This window comes from Ylistrum balloti, unplaced genomic scaffold (genome assembly GCF_031769215.1).
Source record: "Ylistrum balloti isolate Yb309-2 unplaced genomic scaffold, AGI_CSIRO_Ybal_v1 Utg371514, whole genome shotgun sequence".
Lineage (NCBI taxonomy): Eukaryota > Metazoa > Mollusca > Bivalvia > Pectinida > Pectinidae > Ylistrum > Ylistrum balloti.
The window spans coordinates 136,457-162,642 of NW_026782782.1; the positions used below are offsets into that span (position 1 = coordinate 136,457).

Consider the following 26,186-nt stretch of genomic DNA (forward strand, 5'->3'; position numbering starts at 1 on the left):
ATTATATATTGCCAGTCAGAACACCGTTGCACATATGGTGTTCAACTTTTGGTAGGTGTCAATTATAAGCTTAAATTTAAAGCAACATTAGATGTAGCCCATAAACGTTTTTCTGACTATGATGATAACTCAATATACTAGATTTAACTTCACATTAAAGACTTCCACAACAAAGCCCATTCATTGCCTGACGATACCAAACATGGAACCGGACTATGCTTCTGCTTGTCATGTCTAGAATTAACATTGACTACCGTTTTTAGAGGAGGGCATTTCATTTTATACGTAATATTTTAAAATTTGTTCATTTTATGTTTTAAGTTATTGGGCATACAGTGGGTTAAAGTTATTACAACTTATTTGGTGGACATTTTTACCTTAGAAAGAGCAAGTTTTATGCATGTATACATTTGACCCAAGAACCACTAAATAGTAAAATACAAAACTATAGCCCTTTTATTTTTCCGTTATCACCAAATTTTTAAAATGGCATGAAGTGGTATGCACTTAGTATGGTCATATTAACTATGATATCAAAATTACATTAAAATGATATTATCATTTATTTCCTAATGATCACTTGTAAATATGTATCATAATGTGTATCTGTATAAACTCCTATATTAATTTTTCTGATTTACATAAATATTTACACCAGTGCAAACTTTATAGGGTTTGATTACCTGGTTGATACAAATTATTTTTTTAAATGGAATTGAAATACAGCCAATACATTATGCATGGCAAACAGCTACTGACCTCATCTATGATTACACTCATATACATTCATGGCCATGATGTATTGCCAAACAAGGCTAGTACCTGTGTATAATCCAAACACAGTAATGTTAGATGGCTCAAAATGTATGAACTTGTATATCTTTCAAATTATTTTTCATGTTTCAGAATCATAATGTATGGATTTGTGAAAAGAGATGTCAAGAGCAGTGTGTACAAAGCAGTTTCAGATTTTCTTGTGAAAAATTCAGCAGATGATTGGAGAAAGTTGCCAGCCAACTCAGCGTCATTCCAACTCATGTTTGGAGAAAGGAATAAATTGCCATTCGGAAGACTAGGTATATGTAAAAATCATAATTGTACAGGTGTTCAGTATTAACTTTATTTATTTGAACAGATATATGAGTTGTGTAACAAAGGTAATTATTTTTCACTGCATTCACTCTGAATCAAACCCCCAAGACCTCTGGCTGAATAGACAAACACTTGAAGTATTCTACCAAATGAGTTCAAAATCTCTTTTAGATCTAGTTCTTAGCAGAAGAAAATCTTTCTTCAATTTCTCTTTTAATATGGGAATTCTACATGTAATTCCAAAATTTAGGACCTTCCAAATCAGTATTTCCTGCATAGATTTTTTTAAATTCTGTAGCTACTTTTATTTGTGTATGCTTGTGGACTTGAGAAATTTCTTTCAAATATCAATGTACATATTTTTGACATGCATTCTAGTTTAGAAAGGAAAATCATATAAAAAGAAGGTTACATACATCCTTAAGTAAACTCCATATGCAGCGTGAAAAATGTAAATTTGTATCTTCCAGGACATGACCCCGGATTGGTACAACTGGTTAACTACTACAGAGGGTCAGACATTCTCTGTAGGAAGACAGCTATGGTCAGGTACAAAGTAACTGTTACATAGAATATGAAATCAAAATGATCTACCTTATTGAAAACCAAATATGTAGCCTTAACCTACATATCCATGTCTTCAAACATGTCATACTTAGTTATGACAAACAAGGACCTCATATTGGTGTCATCAATGATCAATTCTTTATACCAGTAACAGGTAAATTAATTATTCTAAAGACATGGTCTGGTCTGGCCTGGTTACTGACTTGTTATGACAGACAATTTTTTTTTTTTTTTTTTATTATTTTAAATGTTTTCATTTTATTAACTTAGTGACACAAATTGTAGATACCATATTTAGATAATTTCATTTGTTTTACTTCATTTTTCTAAAGTTAACTAACATTTATGAATCAATGTGTTGTTTTTCTTTTTCTTTTAGATTATTCAAGGATTTCTACAAATCCACTGCAAAGCCAGCTCCTAAATGGTTACCAGAGTCCTTTATACTTTGTCCAAAAGATATTACAAAAAACTTGCAGAAAGCAGGTGAACATGGAGCTGTATTACTACGCAAGTCACCCAAACCTGATGAGAGGGAAGACTTTATAAAAGCAGCTGAAAAACTGGCAAAACAAGAGGCAAAACCTGTTATATGGATAGCAAAATCTTCAGCGGGCTCAAAAGGTACTGATGTTTTATTTGCTTAGGAAGTATTAGCCATTTAAAATGCCTTCCAGTTAACAGATTGTACTAATGACGTCATATTGGGATGTAAATAGCAAAACTTTGGAATACTTTACAGGAGATACAATCACAGGAAACATGTGATCTCATTAGCTTGTACTGTAACTTCCTCGTGTGGAATAAGACCTTCTAGATGTTTAAACAGATGTGAAATTTCAAATCAAAGGACCGGGCACTGATATAGGTCAATTGGTAAATAATTAGACTTAAGATCATGTTAAGATCTATGGTAAGTGATTTGACTCTAGTGGTTTATTTTTCTCAGGAAACTGAAATGTTGTTGAAATATTGATTTGTCCTTTGGCAAGACACTTTACCCTAATGGCTCAGGATGAAATGTTATGGTTCTCCTGTATGTTGCTCAGTGGAGTAGTCACCAGCTACTTCAAGGATGCCCTGTCGAAAAATCACCCTGGCTGTCGAGGGGCAAGCAAACATTCACATCAAATATGTTATTGACTGAAACGCTGATCCATACTTTTCAATAAATGACATGCTTGATGTGCATATTTGTTTGCCTCTCAACATCCAAGGTTGATATGTGTTTACAGTAGATAAAGAAAGTACTGATATCGACAGCCTGCATTATTCTTTCTGCAGAACACCTATTTATTATGACATTTATTTTTTTCTTTTATTTACTTTATTTATCATAAACATTTTCATACATGCAAAACAAAAATTCAAGAAACAACCTTGCAAGCTTCATGCACATCATCCTTGATATCATTGTTGTTGTCATTAATGTCATTGTCTTATCACCATTATGTCATCCTCCTTCTCATCATCGTCATGACATTTATATGATATTTCACTTACATCAATGAAAAAAGTTATGCTTACACATGATATATTTTTCAGGTTGTTGATACTACATGGTAATCCTGAGAGAAGTCTTTGTATTCTGTGTTTCCTCTGTTTTAGGAGAAGGAATCATGATATCAAGTAATCCTGAGGAGCTGATACAGTTTGTAGATACACAGACACAAGGATTCATCGTCCAGAGATATATAGAAAAACCTTACCTGCTGAAAGGCGACAGAAAGTTTGATATCAGGTAAATGCTGTTTAAGTATTATATCTATCATAACTAGTCACTGAAGTGGCGCCAACCTCTAGACATCTGATATTTGGACAAAGCCCACAAATCCAGAGTAACAGGTTGCATGAAAGGGTCATCATGGAAAAAGATGGTATAATCAATTCTATTGTATAGTTGTATAGTGTTCAGGAGAGGTTCTATCTCATGTTTGAACATTTTCACAATAGTTAATCCAAAAATTTGGAATTTTAAAATCTTGAACAAAAATCTAGAAATATGCGGTGATTTTTGCATTTTTTTCCCATATTTGAGCTTGTCAACTCTATGAGCAACATCAGGTTGATCTGACAAAATCAGGTGAGTTGGTAATACCGTTAGTGCCCTAGAAAAGATTCCAAAATTGATCACTAACTATTTAAAGCTTAATGTTTGATTTGATCATCATGTTACAGAGGTACTGAATTAGGGGATAGAGGTGCTTATGACAATCCATATAGTATTACACATTTGAAGCATGATTAATATCTGTATGTGTATGCATTGTAAGATTGTAATTTGAATACAGTGTATGGATTGGCACTGACATAATTTGGAGAGAAACATGACATTTACACCATATCATGACAGTGAAAAGAGTTATGGGTATTGTCATCCCATTCATACTACTTGGAGGTCTTTTTTCTGAGGGGATGGTATTGTTTTTCTGTTATGGCTATTATTGGTGCATGGGTTTATCACCAAATATTCAATTTGCATGGATACAATACTACAGCGTAAGATGCTGATAGAAATCCTGACCCTAAAGCTGATGATTTAGGCTGTAGGTGCCTACTACCATTATTATATTATTGATCTATTGGTAACATGGTTATGTGTTGATACCTTTGTCATGGGGTTATTCTTTTTCAGAATGTTTTTACGTGAGGGAGAAAATTAGATATCAAGTATCTTTATAAAGTCAGAAAACAGGACAATACCATTATTGTATTTTATACAGCATTTTCAGATTTTTCAGCCAAATAGTTGTAATAAACAGGATGTGAATCCAATCGGTTCTTTGTGATATCCATTGATATCCAGGATGACTGGTACCAGCTACAACTTCATATAAGTTATCAACTCACAGAGACAGATGATAAGATGATGATATGAGGAGATAATGTAATCCTGCTTAAATACTAGCAAGCAATATACTGCTTGGCTAGAGAGAACTTCTCTTTAGCTTGATCGGGTAAGCGTCAGATTAGTAATCCAGGTATCCCAGGTTCCCATCTCCTCGTGAAAAAGGAGGTGAGGTTGGATGAGGGGGTATTTCTTGCCTCAACTGAATTCAATTGTAACAGAAAAAAATTTCAAACTTGGAACGTTTATTGATGTTTTCTACAGTGAACTGTTGACCATGAAATGTTATACAGAACTGAAAATTATTGCTTTTCCATCATGTCATTATGTGTTAAATTTGGCTGTAATCATTAGTGTAACCATTCGGATGAAATCAAAAAGCATTAAAGGTGTAACATGTATTCCAGTGAATCAGGATTTGATTTGATATATCCCAGTCAGTTTACCATTTGTCATTGTTTTGGCCAGTTTACACTTTTCTATCATAGTATGCAAGCTTATAACATTTAATGTATGAGGTTTTTGGGTCACAAACATGTTTTCGTTTTGTTTCCAAAAATGAAATCAAACAAAATCCACCAGGAATATTACTAGCTATAGGAATATGTTCCATGTTCATCCGTGTCGCCTCGGTGATAAAAACAGAATAAGAATGATTCTAACTTATTTCTTCATTTTTTATGTTGCTTCAGTTTTTATCACCTTTGAAATTAGATGCAGCAGCAAGTGTTCCAAATGACCTATGTTATTGAAATAAATATTCAATACAATACTGTTTGATAAAGTTGAAGTGCTATGTTTGAAGTGAGTATTTAGGAAATCACATGGGCAGTGCTATATTAATATATAGACTAGGTACCAGGATATATTATCTAAAATATCAGATCTAGTTTGAAATCCTGAAACAATCTTTGTGACTAATACAACACATGAAATGACACGTGATAATAGAACAACAATATTATAAGAATAATCATCATATCAAATTTATTACAACAAAAGTGCCTGCATTACATATAAGCTCATCTGAAATGAAAACATAATGACTATTAAAGAAGAGCACTACAAATTTTGTGAATTCCCACCAAGGATTCGCTTCATCAGTCAAGGATTTTTTCAATATTTAGCATTTTACAACAGTTTACTATAAGTTTTACAATAGTGAATGCAAAATCACAGAAGTTTTACAGGAAATACTTGGCTGAAAATGCAATAGATGTAGAATTACTAACATGTACATTATAACATCTGCTAGATATATGCATACCAAAAAAGCTGTTATGAAACAGATTTGTACAATAAACAATAACAAAATCATTTTTTACACAACAAAAAAAATCATGAGCATGTGTACTATTACAAATATATCAAAACACAAGAATGTATTATTACAAAACATTGCAAAACACAAGAATGTTTTATTACAAAACATTGCAAAACATAAGACATTTATTATTACCAAACATAGCAATACATAAGAATGTGTTATTGCAATACATAAGCACTGTATTATTGCAAATTATTACATAACATAGGCAAAACATAAGACATTTATTATTACAAAATATAACAAAGAATAAATAAATACTACTACAAAAGGTGACAGAGTAAGACATTTACTCATTACAAAAAAAGGCAGAGCATAATATATTTATTATTACATAATAAAACAAAGCATAAGACATATTTTAGTACAAAATAAAGCAAAACATGATATTTACTGTAAAAAAATATTTTCTAAAAATGAGATATGTATGGCTGTGAAAGAGCACTAAATTTTAAACAAAAAATTGAGAATCAGAATATTAAACACCCCTCCAGAGAACACTGTAGTTGGTTGTAGACATCCTTGCTAGTTCATCCGTTTCCACACTCATTCCTGCTGTGACTGGCATCTCCAAGTCCATCTCTCCTCCCAGGGATGAGAGGATAAGGGCAGATAACTCCTGGACCTGGTATTGCTTGGTAGATCTGTACTGGTCAAACATCTTGCGAACACCCTGGATGATGGACTTACGGGTCAGTAGGTGGAGGACTAGGCTGTGGGCATCGTCTATTGTAGATAGAAAGACCTGGCGGTCAAGGCGGATCAATTGGTCATCTGGAATGAAAAAAAAATTTATTGTACACTATTTATGTCCAGAGGATCAAAACTGTCATATATAATTATATTTATCCATTCTCCTGATACACAGTAGCCATTGGGATTTGAACTGAAGAAAATGTGTATCTATGCATGAAATGAGTTTTTCAGGGTATGGCAAAATGATTATTTTAACAATAAGCTATTTATTCTTTTTGATTTATGACTTGAAAAAAAAACTAGTGAAAAATTTATATTTTAAATGATTATAGTTACCTAAGAAGTGAACCTGCTTGGCAGCTCTATCATGGGCAATTAGAAGACTGTGGAGTTTCTTGGCATAGCAAACAATGTCAGGTGTTGGCAACTCAGCCATGGTGCAGAGTAGAGGTCAACTGGTGGTAAAGTAGATGTTGAGAAGTTGGTAGTGATGATGCTAAGGCAATATTGATTTCAACTTAGAAAAAAAATGATTATATAGACTCTGCTTACTTGTGATTGGTTGCTTCAATTGGTTACTTGATTGGTTGCTTAGAATGGACTCCACCTACACTTGAATGCAAAAACAAGCTTTTCATGATGTCTTAAAGGAATGTATGTGTTAGAAGTGTTCACTTCTGATAAGATCAAAGGTCTCTTGTCCAGGCATGGCTTGGTGTTACGGTACAGGTAATGAGGTCAGAGGTGGTAATGTAGGTCAGATCAAAGGTCTCTTGTCCAGGTATGGCTTGGTGTTACTGTACAGGTAATTAGATTAGAGGTAGTAATGCAGGTAAGATCAAAGGTCTCTTGTCCATGGATGGCTTGGTGTTACTGTTCAGGTATGAACGTCAGAGGTGATATTGGAGTGAGGATCAAAGGTGTCTTGTCCAGGTATGGCTTGGTGTTACTGTACAGATAAGTAGATTAAACATGGTATTATTGGTAAGATCAAAGGTGTCTTGTCCATGTATGGCTTGGTGTTACTGTACCGGTACTTAGATTAGAGGTGGTAATGGAGGTAAGGTCAAAGGTCTCTTGTCCGGGTATGGCTTGGTGTTACTGTACAGGTAATTAGATTAGAGGTGGTAATGGAGGTAAGGTCAAAGGTCTCTTGTCCAGGTATGGCTTGGTGTTACTGTACAGGTAATTAGATTAGAGGTGGTAATGTAGGTAAGATCAAAAGTCTCTTGTCCAGGTATGGCTTGGTGTTACTATACAATGTGTACAAGATGGTTGTATTCAAGAATTGAGAACAACCAACAAAATTCTGGTAAATGTCGCGGTATAAAAACATTGTAGATTATTCCAACTTGAAATTGTATCTCACCTAATCTTTAACATATAAATATGAATTTATCATAACTAAGTATAGGTTATCATACTGTGTATTAAAGTATAGAAACAGTCAGATATAAAGGCATTAGACAGTCTCAACGACAATGTCCCCTATGCAATAAGTGATGATATCAAGATGAAACTCATTTCATTTTGTCATACCCAGTCTACTAAGACCTCCAAACAAAATATATCAAACCCTGGTATTTCTGTCTTCCATCTGAATTCAAATTTACTTAATTATTCTCATGCATAGATGAGAAACCTTAAATAAGTATTTATTACAAGCTACGTCTAAATGAAAATATGTCTTAAATATCAACTGTGTAAATGTTTCACTGACCATTATATGTTTTCTTTTGCATGTTGATAAATGTTATGTTCTCCACCATCTTATGATCATTGAATGAAATATTTACCTATATGCATATTGTATCTTATATGCTATTTGAAGTTGAAAAGTAAAGAAATAGGAAAAGTAAATGTAATTCCAATAGAGATAGTAATGGCAAAAAGATTTTAGGTGTCTTGTCCAAGTATGGATCGGTGTTACTGTTCAGGTAATTAGATGAGAGGTGGTAATGGAGGTAAGATCAAAGGTCTCTTGTCCAGGTAGGGCTTGGTGTTACTGTACAGGTACTTAGATTAGAGGTGGTAATGGAGTAAAGATCAAAGGTCTCTTGTACAGGTATGGCTTGGTGTTACTGTACAGGTAAGTAGATGAGAGGTGGTAATAGAGGTAAGATCAAAGGTGTCTTGTCCAGGTATGGCTTGGTGTTACTGTACAGGGAATTAGGTGAGAGGTGGTAATGGAGGTAAAATCTAAAGAATCCTGTTCAGGTATGGATTACTTTAACCAATTTATGATGACAAGAATACCGGTATGTCCATTTCTTTATGCAAAGTATTTTGACCAATTTTGTGGAGTAACATTTTGTTAAAACATCACTAGTGTAAAGAATTATATTGTAAGAGACATTTACACCTTTATTACTATGGCAGTTTCTATTCCAAACTATGTGTTTGGTTTAGATCACTTCCCCTACCCTCATAACCATAGTGATATAGAATTTGTTTGCTTGGTCACTCTGTAGGTTGGCAATTATGGTGTAGGTTTTACTATTCTCATTCTCTACACTAAAAGGACTTATTGAATGCAATGAGATTTTAGAAACATGAACAAGAGTTGGTCATCGGTTATATACCATCTTTAGTATATTGAGATTACAGGTCTAGTTTGTGATGGTGGAAATTGCATATGAATATAAGATCTGGTTTCAGATAAATCATTATACATGCTTCCAACACATCTTAACACAATTCTGAAGGCGTAACAGTTTAATGGCTGATATTTTAAGCAGTTGCTTTAACTTTTGGAATAACCTCTGATAGGACTACTAGTTTAAATGACAGTACTTACAAAAGATTTTTTTTTGTGTTGACATGTCCACAGAATCTGCTGATCCTTTACAGTTTTACTGTTGAAATCCTTGATTCTCGAATTTTTTAAAATTTTGTTTCAAAATTTAAGGTTCTGTATCTTTCCCAGGGGTGACAGTTACAGGAAATTGCTATTGACAACTTCTCTTTCAATTTCCTTGTTAAATTTTGACTGTTGATTGTTTGACAGGTTTTGCTCCATTAACAGGTATATGATACTGTTTACTTGTTATCTAAAGGCTACCAGGGGCAGATCCAGGATTTCGACTTAAAGAGGGCAAACTAAAACATCTCTCTGTACCCCATATCTTAACTACCCCTTTATTAGCTCACCTGGCCCAAAGTGCCAAGTGAGCTTATGCCAAAGCGCAATGTCTGTCGTCTGTCCGTCCTGTGTATGTCAAGTTTTCATTTAAACAACTTCTGAAATACGGAAAGGTGTAGTTATCATATTTGGATGGAAGATTCCTTTGATGAAGCCCAACAAAGTTTAAAAAAAGAAATGACGTTGACCCATCTTCAAATGTGTTAAACCTTTAAATGACATTTTCTGATTATCCAGAACATCTAGGATAGTGGTATTATTCTGAAATGGGTCCTCCATATGGAGTAATTTATTATATTGCTTTAAGCATCTACTGTAGAACATATGCAAAGATATAGTATTGTTGGTCATAAAGATCCAGACGAGCGATACAGGCCCTCGGGGCCTCTTGTTTATAGTTTCTGATTCTAATTCTATTTTTTTCTTTGATTTTGTTTGTTTATGCAAAAAAAGTGAAGTTCCATGTATGGTGAAGACAGACAGATGTTTGTCCTTTGTCTAAGACCAGGCATATAGCCAATGAGGTTGCAGGGTCAATGGAAAAGCCCTAGTGAAGGTTTAGGGAAATGATATCCTTAAAAGTTTGAAAGACATCAGGATGGTGTGGTGACTATTTTGATAATGAAAATGTTACATAAGAAGCAGGGTACTTCAGTAAAGGTATGTATGCTCCTAGCCCTGTTGACTGCCTATGATATCCTTCAAAACATCTCTAAATGCTCTTTTTCTTGAGAAGAGCTTTAGAGATCATTCTTATTATATATAGATTGTCCCATGTGAAAATGCAATTTTTGGACTATGACATCAATAAGATAAAATCACTTGGATTTTGACAGAAAAGGCTTTATGCCTTTATTTCTTGAAAGAAATGTAGGAATCCTTTCCAAAAACATGCATGCTTCTGTTTTCCTTGGTTCCAATGGTGTTTAGTTTACTTTTGGGTACAAAGGAGAAAATGGTCTATAAAAACATATGTATGTCTTGTATTTAGACAAATAATCAGATTTCATAGGCCAGATTTTAGTGATGCTTTCTTATCCATGTGTAGTTTTGAGATATTTCATCTAGTGCATGATATGGCAATGTACAAAGAATAAAATTATCATCATAAATAAATAAATGAAATATATAAACAACAACAATTATCCAATGATTGTTTAGACATTTATTACACATTTGTAGCACTATCACAAACTATTAAAGGTGCATCTGTGATCTGAAAAACCTCAGGACATTCATTAAGTGATTTTATATCAGTTTATTCAATATTAGAAGTTCTACAGTTCTACAAAAAATGTACAGTAACAGTTACACAATACAGAAATATTTCGACAATAAGAAAAATTACTTAACATACATGATATTTCTGGGGTTACTTTTATATAAAAGCATCAAAGATTTTAAACAGAAAGACACCCTTACATCACTAGCATTCAATGTAATCAATAGAGCACTGCCTAGACAATTAAACTGTACATTATTATGAAGTAACAATTTGATATATACGATGATATAAAACTTTTGAGTAATACCACAGTAATTTCAGTTTGCAAGCAGTTCTAAGTAGATAAATGTTCAACATCACACACCCCTCCAGAGAACACTGTAGTTGGTTGTAGACATCCTTGCTAGTTCATCTGTTTCCTCACTCATTCCTGCTGTGACTGGCATCTCCAAGTCCATCTCTCCTCCTAGGGATGAGAGGATAAGGGTAGATAACTCCTGGACCTGGTATTGCTTGGTAGATCGGTACTGGTCAAACATCTTGCGAACACCCTGGATGATGGACTTACGGGTCAGTAGGTGGAGGACTAGGCTGTGAGCATCATCCAGTGTAGATAGAAAGACCTGGCGGTCAAGGCGGATCAACTGGTCATCTGGAATTGAAATTTTTTATTGTACACCATATATGTTCAGAGGATCTCATCACAGTAGCCATTGGGATTTAGAACTAAAATCATGAACAATAAAATGTGTATCTATGCATGAAATCAGTTTTACAGGGCATGGCACAGAAACAATAAGCAATATATTATTATTTGTGACTTGAAAAATAATATTGGAAAATTTATTTTTTAAATGATTATAGTTACCTAAGAAGTGAACCTGCTTTGCAGCTTTATCATGGGCAATGAGAAGACTGTGGAGTTTCTTGGCATAGCAAACAATATCAAAAGTTGGCATCTCATCCATGGTGCAGAGTAGAGGTCAACTGGTGGTAAAGTAGAGGTTGAGAAGTTGGTAGTGGAGATGCTGAGTCAGAATTGATTTCAACTTTGAAAAAAAAATGATTATATAGACTCTGCTTATTTCTGATTGGTTGCTTCAGTCAATTTCTTGATTGGTCACAAAGGATGAATTCAAAATTGATAGCAAGCTTTTCATGACGTTTTAAAGGAATGTACAGTTATGTGTGAGTAGATAGTCACTCAGGATAAGATCAAAGGTCTCTTGTCCAGGTATGGCTTGGTGTTACTGTACAGGTAAGTAGATGAGGAAGTGTACTGTAGGTAAGATCAAAGGTCTCTAGTCCAGGTATGGCTTGGTGTTACGTACGGGTAATTAGATTAGAGGTGGTAATATAGGTAAGATCAAAGGTGTCTTGTCCAGGTATGGCTTGGTGTTACTGTACGGGTAATTAGATGAGGAAGTGTACTGTAGGTAAGATCAAAGGTCTCTTGTCCAGGTATGGCTAGGTGTTACTGTACAGGTACTTAGCTTAGAGGTAGTAATGCAGGTAAGATCAAAGGTCTCTTGTCCAAGGATGGCTTGGTGTTACTGTACAGGTATGAAGGTCAGAGGTTATATTGGAGTTAGGATCAAAGGTTTCATGTCCAGGTATGGCTTGGTGTTACTGTACAGGTAATTAGATTAAACATGGTATTCTTGGTAAGATCAAAGGTGTCTTGTCCAGGTATAGCTTGGTGCTACTGTACATGTAATTAGGAGGGGAGTGTACTGTAGGTAAGATCAAAGGTTTCATGTCCAGACATGGCTTGGTTTTACTGTCTAGGTGATTAGAAAGAGGTGGTAAAGTTGGTAAGATCAACAGTGTCTCGTCCAGGTATGGCTTGGTGTTCCTGTACCGGTAATTAGATTAGAATTAGGTTGGGACTTGGTTGTGCATTGTAAATTTTGAACTTCATTTTCAAGATGGCCTGTTTGATTCTGAATTTCATTCAATATATAAATTTTTGGCCAAACAGCATGTTTACACATACAAGGTACAATATATGTGTGAAATACAAGATTCTTAGCAAAGGAAGTGAAAAATTAAGTAAGAAATTAATCCTTAACTTATTTGACTCAACAATAAATTTATCTAGTTGACATAATTCTTTTGTATTTTCAAATATAGAGTTGATTGACCTCACCAAAAATCACCAAATCCTAAACCAAATAATAGATTGTTTACATATTGCATCCATTTAAAACTGGTTCCTGTTCTCTTTTTCAGTGGAAAATGATATCCACTATTCAAAATACAGTTTTCAAAATCAACTTATTTTGACCAAGTTTCCAAGAATTAAATTTACAGTGTACATAACATGTACTTTTCTTTTTCTTTATGTAGTCTCTTACAGAAATTTAAATATCTATCTTTTGCATCCAGGACCTCCATGATTCACATGCATAACACAATATGCTGCTCTCATATGTATCATATATATGTAACATTGTTAGTTCATCAAGCCTGAGCAAAGCCAGACAAAGTTTGTGAAAAGAAATGACCATGACCTTTATTCAAGGTCACAGGGGTCAAATTTGTTAAAAACGTGAAACAACTTCTCATGAACGAATAGGCTTAGAGACATGATATTTGCCTAAGCCCTGAGGTGAGCCCTACAGGTCCATTAGGCCTCTTGTTTAACCTTAGGTTTGCATATTTTGAAAGTAAAGCGAACATTGCTTCTGGATACTGTTGAATGCATTGTTATACTTTATAAACCCTGATATATGTCGATTGATCACCACTGATTTGCCATATTTCATCCATATTTTCCCATCCTTGGGAAATTTTGTCTTATCAATATCTACTATGAATTTCCATTGTTCATCATAGCTAGCCAAATAATCTAACAACTCTTTTTAACCTTCCACTGTTTCCGAGAATAACACTAGGTCATCTGCATATAGCATTAAGATTAGATACAACTTTAAATGAAAAGTGCTTAAAAAACATCTACATACATTTAAAAAAGTATCAAGAGATAAAATTAACAACTGTCATCAACATCAACATGGATAAAATCTGAAAAAAGCACCATTAAATCTTAGAGAAGATGATATGTTTTTATATACTGTCTTTATAATTCACAAAATTTGCATCTAATATCTAATTTAGACAATTTATACCATAAATAAATTAACCCGATCAAATGCATTTCTAAAATCAACAAAAAAGGAATAAAGTCATATATTTCACATAATGACATTGAAATAATTGAATAGCATCTAGAATGCTATGTATTGCCAGGAGGAAAACCAAAATGGGATCACTGATAATATCACCTGACTCTGATATATATATCAATATTGTGATCAATATAGATGTAAACAATTTACCCAGACAACTACGTAAATACCTTGGACATTATTGGGTTCAGTTTTATTTTTTTTTGTTATTACTGCAACAGACCATTTTGAAGGAAAACAGTCAGAGTCTAAAATTCAATTAAATGATATACATAATGTTGGTAGTAATATAGCCTTGCCAACTCTAAGATAGTCATTCAGTATCAGAGATAGGGATAGAGTCATCAATCTTGGTACATGTAGTGTTAACTTTTCTATTTAACTCATCTTATACCTTGATCAGTACTCATGTGTAGGTGGTCGGGTGGTGCAGTGGTAATGCACTCCTTTCACCTAGTCGACCGAGGTTCAATTCCCGGAGCGGGTTTCCCGGGGGTACTCTGGTTTCCTCCCACAATAAGACCCTTGCGAGCATTACATCCTGCCCAACAAGAGTGATTAGAATAAGTTGGCATAACTTGTTTCGCAATTGTTGTAAAATAAATAAAGTTTATATATACTCATATTTAACTTAATGAAAAAGTTTCTTAGCTTGGAGCAATTCATTTGTGAATTTAGAAACATGCTCATAGTTATCTTTACTATACTGGTTGACATTGTCAGGTAATACTTCTGACTCATTAAAGGTATCATGATTAGTGGAGAGAGTACCAGTATCCAAAAAATCTTCATTACATCATCATGCCAGTGATATTTTGTCTGCACAGTATGTGAACAATTGGACACTGTCGTGTATAGTACAATTTTTCACTTAATAACATATACTCAACAAAAAAAGAAAAGTTAACATGTTTCCTTGGCGAATACCTGTAAATGAGTGAAAACAAAATGGCGTTTGTGCAATATTAGAAAATGGTAATGTTTTACATTACAAAATCCAAGGGGGTTTCCAAAATCATTCAAGCGTGAAAGTCTGCGACTAACTTGTATCTTTGCTTGAATTTCATAAACATTCAAACTGACAACTGTTCCTTAGATCCTTAGGACATAGAAATCACTGAATCTTGCTATCTATCAACTTTATTATTTTGCCCCAGCTGTCACAAGTACAGAGAGAAAGGGCTGTAGGCATGATCCAGACTGGGGAGTCTTGCCGTCGAGTTGCAAGACATTTTGGTTGCAGTGTTAAGACAGTTTGCCAGTTGGTAAGTCGTTTAAACCAAACTGGGTCAACATCTGTTCGTCCCCGAAGTGGCTGACCAAGTAAAACGACCGCCAGGGATGACAGTCGTATACGATTGATACACTTGCGCAATCGATTCGTAACCGCAGTAGAGACTACAAGGACATTGTTTGGGCATCGTGTGTCTCCCTAAACAGTCCACAACAGGTTGAGGGCCTACCAAGCACGGCGTCCCTACACTGGACCCAATTTGTTGCGACGTCACCGTAATAATCGGCGTAACTGGACCCATGTTCACCGTTGTTGGGCCTTACGACAATGGAACAAGATTCTGTTTTCAGATGAGTCCAGGTTTTTTCTGCAACACAGTGATAGAAGGTTCATAGTGTGGAGGCGACGATGGGAGCGTTTTGCGAACTGCTGCGTCGCAGAACGGGACCGCTTTGGTGGCAGAAGTGTAATGGGGTAGTATTTGTGGGGGGACTCATACCAGGCTTGTTTTGTTAAATGGCAATTTGACCGGCATTCGATATCAGGACGAAATTTTAAGAACAGTGGTTCTACCATTCTTAAGATGCCATGGCGTTGGCGCCATTTTTCAACAGGATAACGCACCAGCGCACACCAGTCGCGTCAGCAGAACATTCTTGCAGCAGAATAACGTAGATTGGCCATCTAAATCACCTGATCTGTCACCGATTGAGCATATCTGGAATGTTCTTGGGCGACACGTGAGAGAACATCAAAATCAGCAGGCAAACTTGCAGGAGCTGGCCCAAGCTTTGATTGCTGAATGGAACAACATATCTCCTCGAATTATCCGCTGCAGTTCTGTTTACTTCGCAAACGGTGGCCATTCCTGTTGCTAATGGTGTTACCTTTGAAATTGACCCCAACGTCCAGCCGAATAAAATCAACTGAACAAAGTTTTATAATGAATCATGACTGCAGTTTTATCAGAATTGATCAGTTACTTTATTCGTACATGATTGGTAAGCGTTTATGAAGGGGTTAATTAATTAATCACAGAATAAAGTAGTGTTACCTTTCTTTTTTTGTTTAGTATATATTGCTGGTACAACTATTGAAATCACACATTAACATAGTATCATTTTTACTGGTATGTTGTCTTACACTTTCTTCTAATTAATACTTCAATTTGTAGCAGAACAAAAGTTTCACGGATAACTTCAGTAACAGAAATGAGGTTCAAGTCTATCTACTCCTTGAGAATGAATGTTGTGTCTATGTGGAAATACGAAGTATAACCTTTTACTTCCATTTCATAATTATTTGTAATCCAAATATTTGTTTTTGAGTAAATTTGAGAAAAATATTACATTTCTGTTATTTTTGCAATACACCACTAATGTTCCATAAAGTACAATCAATATATGTGAAACACTCTCATTCTTAACTGTCATAGTGATTGTTGGATTGATGAATTTAAGGAATTGTTTCTGCATCCTTTGTCTCCTAACGTGGCCGTTAGCAGGTATGGTACTGGACCTGTGTATAATGTTCAATATGTAATTTATCTATGGTCAAACACACATTTTCTTTTCTTCCCTGGCCTTCTGACACACTGGCCAGTTTTCTATGTGTCTCTTGAATTTACCTTCAGAGATTGGTAAGATATGTAAGTTTTACTAGAATTAGCCTTTATACATTCCTTCTGTCAATATTGACTGAATTCTACAACAGTGGATGTGGTCTTACCCTCTTTCTTCTCCCCCGTCCAATGTACTAGGTCAATTACAATATCTCTCCTTAGGATAATTATAGTTATTTGCAGTGAATCCATGACAGTCTCAGTCGTCTCTGATATCTTATCGACCTCTTGGCTGTTTATATGATAAATGCATAATGCAGAAATGAAAACACTGAGAAAACAAACAGAAAATATGAAATGACATGTATATTTATATTTCAAAATTTAATATACCACTAAGACAATGAAAAACTACACTAGTAACACAACATTATATTACAAGGTACGAGAATTTAGACACAAAAACATACAATGACAATGTATAACAACAAGATATGATAACAATATAACATTATGACACAGTGGCAAACATTAACAATGACAACAAATCAGCACAACATGGTAACACAAACATTACAAATTTACACATCATAAAAACAAAAATAAAAGGATAATATACCAACAAAGCACTAGGACACAGAAACACAGGTGTACATTAATGTCAACAACAAGCACTAAGTTAACCATGAAATTCATATTAGGTATCCTACAGATATAAACAAAGCACTTAACTATACTATAATATTTCATTTACCTAAACAGTAAACTTACAACAAAGTTTTGGCATCACACACCCCTCCAGAGAACACTGTAGTTAGTTGTAGACATCCTGGCTAGTTCATCTGTTTCCACATTCCGTCCTGCTGTGACTGGAATCTCCAAGTCCATCTCTCCTCCCAGGGATGAGAGGATAAGGGCAGATAACTCTTGAACTTGGTGTTGCTTGGTGGATCGGTACTGGTCAAACATCTTGCGCACACCCTGGATGATGGACTTGCGGGTCAGTAGGTGGAGGACAAGACTGTGGGCATCGTCCAGTGTAGATAAAAAGAGTTGGCGGTCAAGGCGGAGCATCTGGTCATCTGGAATAAAGAGGGAGTTTATATGAAAATTTTCATTGACATGATATTCTATAAAAATACTTGTAAGTTGTATTCTTAATAAAAGCCATTCAGAAAAATATTAGATTATATATTACTTATTTTATGTTTTTTTATCATCATGTGTTTTTCATGTGATTATTTTATTCCAAATTGTTTCTTGTGTACATTCATTTTTTTATATACAAAAATCATTTACTTTTATCACAATGTCATGATATACAGTGTAAATGTATACAGGGAGAATAACATTTTGCCAGATTTTGTACATGAACATGGAATCTGTTGTCAGTAAATACACATTACCTTCATAATTTTTTATTGAGTCCTTGAAACAATTTCATTCAATCCTCATATATTTCATGTATCTGCATGTCTCTGAAGGAAAAAAATCATTTATTGGCTTTTGACTTTAAAAAAGAATGTATCTGCAAAATAATATTAAACATATTAAAAATCTAATTTGATTGTTATGTTTGATCCTATTAATAGAAGAAATAGACAAAATAATTGATATTTAAAGTTTAAACCTGATAACATTTATACTTATGATAATTACCTAAGAAGCTGACTTGCTTGGCAGCCTTGTCATGGGCTAGCAGAAGGCTTTGGAGTTTCTGTGCATAGCAGACAAGGTCAGAAGTGGTCATCTCAGCCATGGTTCAGTGTAGAGATAAACTGTTGATCAAGCAGTGCCAAGAGATGCTCAGGCAATAGTGGTTTCAATTGGTAAAAAAAATATATTATATAGACTCTGCTTGCTTCTGATTGGTTAATTCAGTTTATGAGTTTGATTGGTTGTTTGAAATGGACTCCACCTACATTTAGATCAAAAAGTTATAATCATTTTTAATTACACTTCAAAGAAAAGTACAGTTAACTGTGAGAATAATGTTCACTCCTGATTAGGTCAAAGGACTCTTAACCAGGTATGGCTTGGTGTTACTGTACAGGTAATTAGATGAGAGGTGGTAATGGAGGTAAGGTCAAAGGACTCTTAACCGGGTATGGCTTGGTGTTACTGTACAGGTAGTTAGATGAGAAGTGGTTATGAAGGTAAGATCAATGGTCTTTTGTCCAGGTATGGCTTGGTGTTACTGTGCAGGTAATTAGATGAGAGGTGGTAATGAAGGTAAGATCAATGGTCTTTAGTCCAAGTATGGCTTGGTGTTACTGTACTGGTAATTAGATGAGAGGTGGTAATGAAGGTAAGATCAATGGTCTTTAGTCCAGGTATGGCTTGGTGTTACTGTACAGGTATTTAGATGAGAGGTGGTAATGGAGGTACGGTCAAAGGTCTCTTGTCCAGGTATGGCTTGGTGTTACTGTACAGGTAAGTAGATGAGAGGTGGTTATGAAGTACTGTACAGTAGAATACGTACTGAAGGTAGCTTTGACAAGGAATGGCTTGGCGTTACTGTTAATGCACCTTCTGATTTCACAACAAGAAATCTTTAATGATATTCACTGGACAATAAATAGTAAGGATTTTTTTAACATATAAAGGAAAGTCAATATACATGTAATCAGAGAAATTATCAGACTATTTCATAATATGAGTTCTTTTACTCAAGAAAATGGAAACTTCCAGTTATCTTGTCTGATTTACAAGGTATTAAGTTATTTTCTAGAAATACAGTAAAATGGATATAAGTTTATGTACCTCCTTCAGCACCAGCACCCACATTGTTCCCTGCATAATGATGGTCCTGTTTAACTTGCTGGAACTACCATACTAGTAAGCTTTGACTCTATGATATCTTGTTTGCTGAGCTTATTGTCATGTGAGTAAACATATCAGAGATATATCCCCTGATATCTAGGTGTTGTTGTGTTTTGGCTGGGTACATGGTAAATCCATTTTGGAATTAGGGCTAGTTTTCATGCAACTGTAGTTTATAATATTTTTGATCGAAATGGGGGACTGATCATGATTGTATAGCACAATTACCCTATTGCTCTTAAAATTCATTGTATTGTTTTGTAGTATCTGTTTACTGATATTCAGCTAGTAAACAGATTGTAGGGGAGGAGGCTGTATCCGGACTGTCCCTTTATGGTATGGACCTCATCTGTTAATCAAACTAATTCTATAACAACTTCATTCTGAGAAAATCCTATTGAAAGGGAACCTAACAATTTACCCTTATGAAAAATCTAGCCTGTATATTGGGGGACCATTCCCACTTTAATCTACAGTCTTGTAAATTCACAGTAGATTGACCTGTGTGTTCACTGAAACTTTGAAACAGGATATTTATAAAATTCACCTCAAATTAATATATTGTTATTTAGTGGGATGGCGACTTTTGGCTTGACTTTGAAAGAGCAATACATCACACCTCTCTGTCCCACCTAAGATTCTAATAACTTAAAAAAACAGCCAACTACAATACATATATCGACAGTGTAGGATATTGATACTTTTGTGTTAAAAAGTTTTGATACTTTTAACATCCAGGAACTGAAATATTTTTTCCTGTGAAGTTATTAAAAGTTTTGGTATAGAAACTTTTCAATTTAACTTTCTACATGATTACACCAGATAACAAGAGAGGCCTATATAAATCTTCTCCATAAATCTTCTCCATGGTGGTGATCAAGTCAAAAACTTGCACACCCCTTCTCACAACATTCAACTATACACCATACTATCATTACGCAACCACACAAATACACAGTCTTAAGTACTAGCAACTATCAATATAATTCATAAATAAATTCAACTTTTCTGAAAGTATAAATAATATGAAATTAAAAAATTAATTTAATCTATTAGGAAAGAGTTTGATTTGCATATGAAATTTATCATATTCCAAAATATAAGATGGTGTTGTTTGTGAAATATGATATTATTGACACCCCCATTTTGTTGAATATAAAGTTTAGGATGTAGTGGTATAGTTTAAGTCTTGTATAGGTGGTGATTCTTTTCTTTCCAAACTAAGTCATTACAGACTATATCTATGTGGCTGGGTATCCAGACAAAGCATACAATATATATCCACTATTCATAAGTTCGGTATCAAGCTTTTTCGTACTTAATACAGTTGAATTTTGGATTTTATACACTGGTGAGGTGAAAGCCGAAAAGGAAGACAATTAAACTACAAAAATTCAGCAGTTTCTCCATTGTTTTAACCTGGTTTGTCCTTTACATCTGTTTGGTCACCTACCTAGGTACCTTTGCATTACAGCTTTGGGTGACCTATACATCATTCAACTATCATTTTTGTCTTGAAATTTTAAAACCGAGGTTGAATACCATTTCTGTATAAGTGTTAGGTGGCATGAAATGGCAGTACACAAAGCTTTAACATTGTTATGTGCTCTAGATACAATACAACACTGTCATCTGCAAATTGAGTAGTATTAGTCTGTTGTGGTTAAAGTTGGTGACACCACACTCCTCAGTCAGGGTGGGTAGAGGAGGAGGAGTGGTTCCTTTTCAACAATATAAATATTTGAAAAATACTTCCTGTTGAATCTGCCTAATATCTATTTCTTAAAATTATTTTTATGTATGAATTCATATTTCCATGAACAGTAATACCTCTTAGTTTATACACAAATCCCTCCTTTCATAACAAGTTGAAGGCTTTTTTTCAAAGTCTGTAAAAACAACCATTAAACTCTCTTTCTTTGATATGGCATTTTTAATCTCACTCTTTAATTTCATCAGCTGATCTATCATACTGCATGCCTTTTAATACCATAATTTTCCCAAGTATATGTCATTATTTACTGTTGAACAATATTTCTGACAGTATGTTCAATTGGCATGGGATATTATTCTTTTACACACCGTTTTTTTTTTTTTAAACTGGTATTCAACTTCAAATTCTTTGTTTGTATATGATGATGTGGGCGAACATATAACGGCCAGTTTCTCTGAGTTGGTTCCATGTTATGGTTTAAGTGTGGTGGGAGGGTGATCGGAAAAAGAAGGCTTATTGAAAATATATTTATGAAAGAATAAAAAATTTAATGAGGTATATAGCAGATAAAAATTCACCACTTTACTTGTCTCAAAATTGTGAGTTATTGGGTATATTTATGGATTGTTGTTTGTGCCCCGGATCTAACAAATCTATCACATTATTCCATCTCTCTCTTGATAACTGTCAAATGAACATTGAATTACCCGAGATGATGGTGGGAATCTTAGGGTAGTGAATTGAGTGATAGAGATTTTATTTAAAATGCAAGACAGAGGTCGAAGGTAATCATATCTACTTTATAAGATAATTAAATAATCTATTTCTTATTTAACAGATCCTGGGTCCTACTTGATACCAACTATAATATCTATCTATTTCGGGAGGGTGTACTAAGGACAGCTTCAGAAAGCTACAAAGCAGACGACCTTGATGCAACCTTAGGACATCTGACCAACCACTGTCTACAACTTGAGTTATCACCAAACTTTGGGGCATATGAGGAAGGAAATGAGATGTTTTACGACCAATTTAACAGGTACGTTTTATTAACTTTAGGGAAGGGGTTTTATTGTTTCAGTGAAAAATGGGAGAAATGTGAATAAAAATGTCCTTCAAAAGTTAAGATATTATAATAAGATGTCAGCCATCATAAAATTTGATTATCATCAGATGATTGGCTGATCAAGTCACCCAACATCTGTTGTCCATCCATGATCAATTTTTGATAAAACTTTATCTTGAGAAGATACAGGATGGATCTTTCTTAGATCTCATATAAAGTTTCCCTTGGTCCCCAGTTGTGCACTCTAGATTTTGGGATTGATTAGAAAAACAAAATGGCTGAGAACAGGTGGCCATCTTGGATTTTGACAATGAAAGTTTGTTATTGCTTTTCCTCCAGATTCTCTTAAATTCGTTAATTTAAGGAAGATAATGGTCCCTTGTGTGTTTTTATTTTTCAACTATTTTATCTTGTCTAGAGTTCCTTCAACCAATTTCTTTTAAACTTTGAATAATTTCTATAATTAAGACATGAACAGGTACTTATTCACCAGAATGATAATCAGTTATTGCTTTATTTCCATATTTCTGTTCCTTTGGATACATTAGCTATTTTTCTTTGGCAGAAAAAAGGATGTTCACGTCTTTCAAAATGATTTGACATTATCTGATCAAAAAAATCTTTCTCTTTCTAATTCAAAAATAAGCTATCATATTGGATAGATGTGTGATACCCCTCGCCCCCATGCCATCAGACAAAATATGGAGCTTGTGAAAATCCTCATAAGTGTTAATATTACTCATTTATGTATATACAGTTATGTAACTCATCTAAGTTTGTTTCTATTTCAGATATTTGTGGAAAAAGTCTTCTGTAACCATGGAAGCAGTGATTATACCACAGATAAAAGAAATAATTAAAACCTGTCTGTCCATAGTAAAAGAGGTTGGTATATTCACGCCCCAGTGATTTTATGAGACTCAGATATTTGAGTCATTGACTCATGATTTTCCTTTGATATGCCCTCAAATTTTGAAAACCCACTCTATCTCTAAGTAATGGGACTGATCAGAATTTTAGACATGTTGCGGTGGACCCACTTAAAAGATTCCTACAATAATTACTGTACCCATGGAAACACTTCAGTAGCCTTTAAAACCATGACATTGAATTGTGTTTCCTGGAGATGTTTTGGATTCAACAACTTTGTTTAATCAGCAGCTTTTATCTTGTTTTTAAGCAGTTTCCATCAAACTTCATACCTTTAATAACTATGATAAATGAGATATTTTTCCTGAGATATCTTCACTCAGATTCTAGGCATCACTTTTCATTTCAAAAATATTTTAATGTTAATGCATACATTTAACACACACATATAACATTACAAACAAATGCAATAACAATTGGGATCAAACAACAGGCTAAGCCTATACAAGTTTTTTCCCACAAGATAGCCGGTATTATAATATGTTTTATAATATGGATTGATTAAAGTAGGTAATAGTTTTGAGGTATAATAATCACATGTATTAAGGAAGAGAAGAAGAAAAGTACTCACACACAAGGCATCACTTTTAACCTTGGGATGCTTATGACCATGACACGAAGTTTTGGGCTCTTGAATGACATTTCAATTTGAAATTTTTGTAAAAGTATTTGCCCTTTTGTTTGTTTTAGCTTTGTCATATTTTTTTTTTTTCTTGTCAATTGAATTACATTGACTTTATTGACATGGCATGATATTGTGTTTTCTTAGTGGTGATTCAATTAACAGTAGTTTGATACAATAATGTATTTTACTCTGTCATTGTTTTGCCCTGTATTAGTCTTATTATTGAATTGCGATAATTTTTACACCCTACTTGAGCATTGTACACCAGGCTGAGTTGGCCTGGTGTTACTTATGACCTCTGACCTTCGGAAAAGATGTAGCAACATTCTATGGTGAATTCTCTATTACCTTTGACCTTACAGTGTACATATGTATATCTGTAACCTATGATCTTACAGCGTATATGTACAAGTTGTCTTGGATACCAGAGTTTCCAGCTATTTGGCTTTGACTTTATGTTGGATGATGACTTGAAGATCTGGTTACTGGAGATCAATGGAGCACCTGCTTGTGCACAGTAAGTAGCAACTACATAGGGGAAATAACTCTAGTATTCCTCAGAAATATATTGACAACCCTTACATCCTTACAAAATATTTTGACAGACTTGTCTATTCATTAGAAAGTTTAGGGTACATATAGATATCTTATTATTGTTGTTCTTTCATAACTCCAATATACAGTGACGATTTTACAGTTGTATAACATACATTTCAGTATCGTAACCAGATTTCAGTGAGATGATGGTAAATATTATAAAAAAGTCACAAGACAAAACAAATTAAAAGAATTGCTATTTCACTCGAAGTGATGCTGGTAAAAGCCGAACAATGAAGACATCTTATTCCTCATGTGATGTTGAAAAGGATTTGGAGATATGTGTGGCATTATTTCACATTATGAAAACATCATCATTGGCTAAACTTTGATTTTTAACCTCAACAGGAAGCTGTTGCCGGACCTTGCCCGCAGTCTAGTGCAGACAGCTATTGACCCAATTTACCCACCATCAGACCCTGGAGGAAGGGGAGAGAACTGGTTTAATCGTATCACATAAATAATGGAAAGAAGGATCAATAATGGTTCTTCTGTTTCACTGAACATTCTATGTGTGGTAAGGAAATTTTCTGCATGAATATAACGAAAAATTGTCATTGTTTGCAAAATTAGTTTCAGGTGTTGTAGTGTCTTAGACCTCTACAGTGTTTTCCAAATCATTATAGCAAGTAAAGTTTTGTATTATATTATTGTGTGAAAATATGTGTCTATAGGTGGGCCATAACAGCTCAATCAGATGAGTGCTTACCTACACAACTTCAGATGCCCGTAGAGTGAGAGATATCAAGTTTGATCAAAGAATGACATCGATCTACTGTCAAGTTAAAATGAACCAGATGCATTAAAATTGTCTTTCGATAGATATCAGTATTCAATGGCATACCAGAAGTCCCCTCCATTCCTCCCCCCCAGGTTACATCATATGTATTTGGAAATAGTAGTGACAGTAGTCCACTGAAGATGGGTACATACTGGTAATTGTTATTTAATAGACAAATCTGAATCTCGTTACTTAATAAAGATATATATCATCGTCATTGTTGTGTAAAATTGAAAAAATCCTTTTTTACATACTTATGAAATCTTTGCAGTTTTCATTCATTGGATGATTTTTCAAGCCTTAGAACATTACACTTTTTGAACTTCTTTTGATACTTAAAATATATTATTGTATCCAAAAATTATAAATTTATGCTGCATTTCCTGTAACTGTTCTGAAAATAAACAGTAGGGATACAAGTTTGTACAATGTATGTACAAGAGTTTGCAGTTTATTGATTTTAAATTTATTTGAAGTATAGTTTATATACATACTAAATTCCTATATTTTGAAAACTTCTTACCCAATTTCGACAAATTCAGCCATATATGCTCTTTGATTCTTGTGATAAGTTATGTACACAACTGTCATCCTGACAACATATTTGTATGTATTCAAGTAACAAGAGATGTTCTGTGCGGTGAGATTGTACTAAGTTATCAGTAGAATTACCAAGGATACATTTGGGTTTTTTTTTTTTTTTTTGTAATTTTTTATTTTTAAGCATTTTTTACAAGTATAGTTAACATCACATAAGCATACACACA

The 26,186-nt window shown here is 34.2% G+C and overlaps 4 protein-coding genes across 5 annotated transcripts; 1 reads left to right on the plus strand and 3 right to left on the minus strand.

Annotated features, from left to right (window-relative positions):
• On the plus strand, nt 1-25,727 carry LOC132562797 (tubulin--tyrosine ligase-like). 2 transcript variants are annotated; one of them, XM_060227567.1, is made up of 9 exons: nt 1-51; nt 907-1,076; nt 1,563-1,641; nt 2,039-2,283; nt 3,268-3,400; nt 22,259-22,459; nt 23,278-23,371; nt 24,440-24,558; nt 24,987-25,727. In XM_060227567.1, exons 2-9 carry the CDS (start codon nt 914-916, stop codon nt 25,096-25,098), a joined length of 1,146 nt encoding a protein of 381 aa, XP_060083550.1. In that variant the 5' UTR covers nt 1-51; nt 907-913; the 3' UTR covers nt 25,099-25,727. The 2 variants fall into 2 exon arrangements, with proteins under 2 accessions (XP_060083550.1, XP_060083549.1); XM_060227566.1 differs by lacking the exon at nt 1-51 and adding an exon at nt 227-285.
• Nucleotides 6,313-6,966, minus strand: LOC132562792 (uncharacterized). The gene is made up of 2 exons (XM_060227562.1): nt 6,867-6,966; nt 6,313-6,608 (listed from the first exon to the last, which is right to left on the minus strand). Exons 1-2 carry the CDS (start codon nt 6,964-6,966, stop codon nt 6,313-6,315), a joined length of 396 nt encoding a protein of 131 aa, XP_060083545.1.
• LOC132562794 (uncharacterized) lies at nt 11,254-11,865 on the minus strand. The gene is made up of 2 exons (XM_060227564.1): nt 11,766-11,865; nt 11,254-11,549 (listed from the first exon to the last, which is right to left on the minus strand). The coding sequence occupies exons 1-2, from the start codon at nt 11,863-11,865 to the stop codon at nt 11,254-11,256; spliced, it is 396 nt and encodes a 131-aa protein (XP_060083547.1).
• On the minus strand, nt 17,670-18,642 carry LOC132562791 (uncharacterized). Its single transcript, XM_060227561.1, has 2 exons — nt 18,543-18,642; nt 17,670-17,965 (listed from the first exon to the last, which is right to left on the minus strand). Exons 1-2 carry the CDS (start codon nt 18,640-18,642, stop codon nt 17,670-17,672), a joined length of 396 nt encoding a protein of 131 aa, XP_060083544.1.
• Nucleotides 25,728-26,186: the final 459 nt, after the last annotated feature.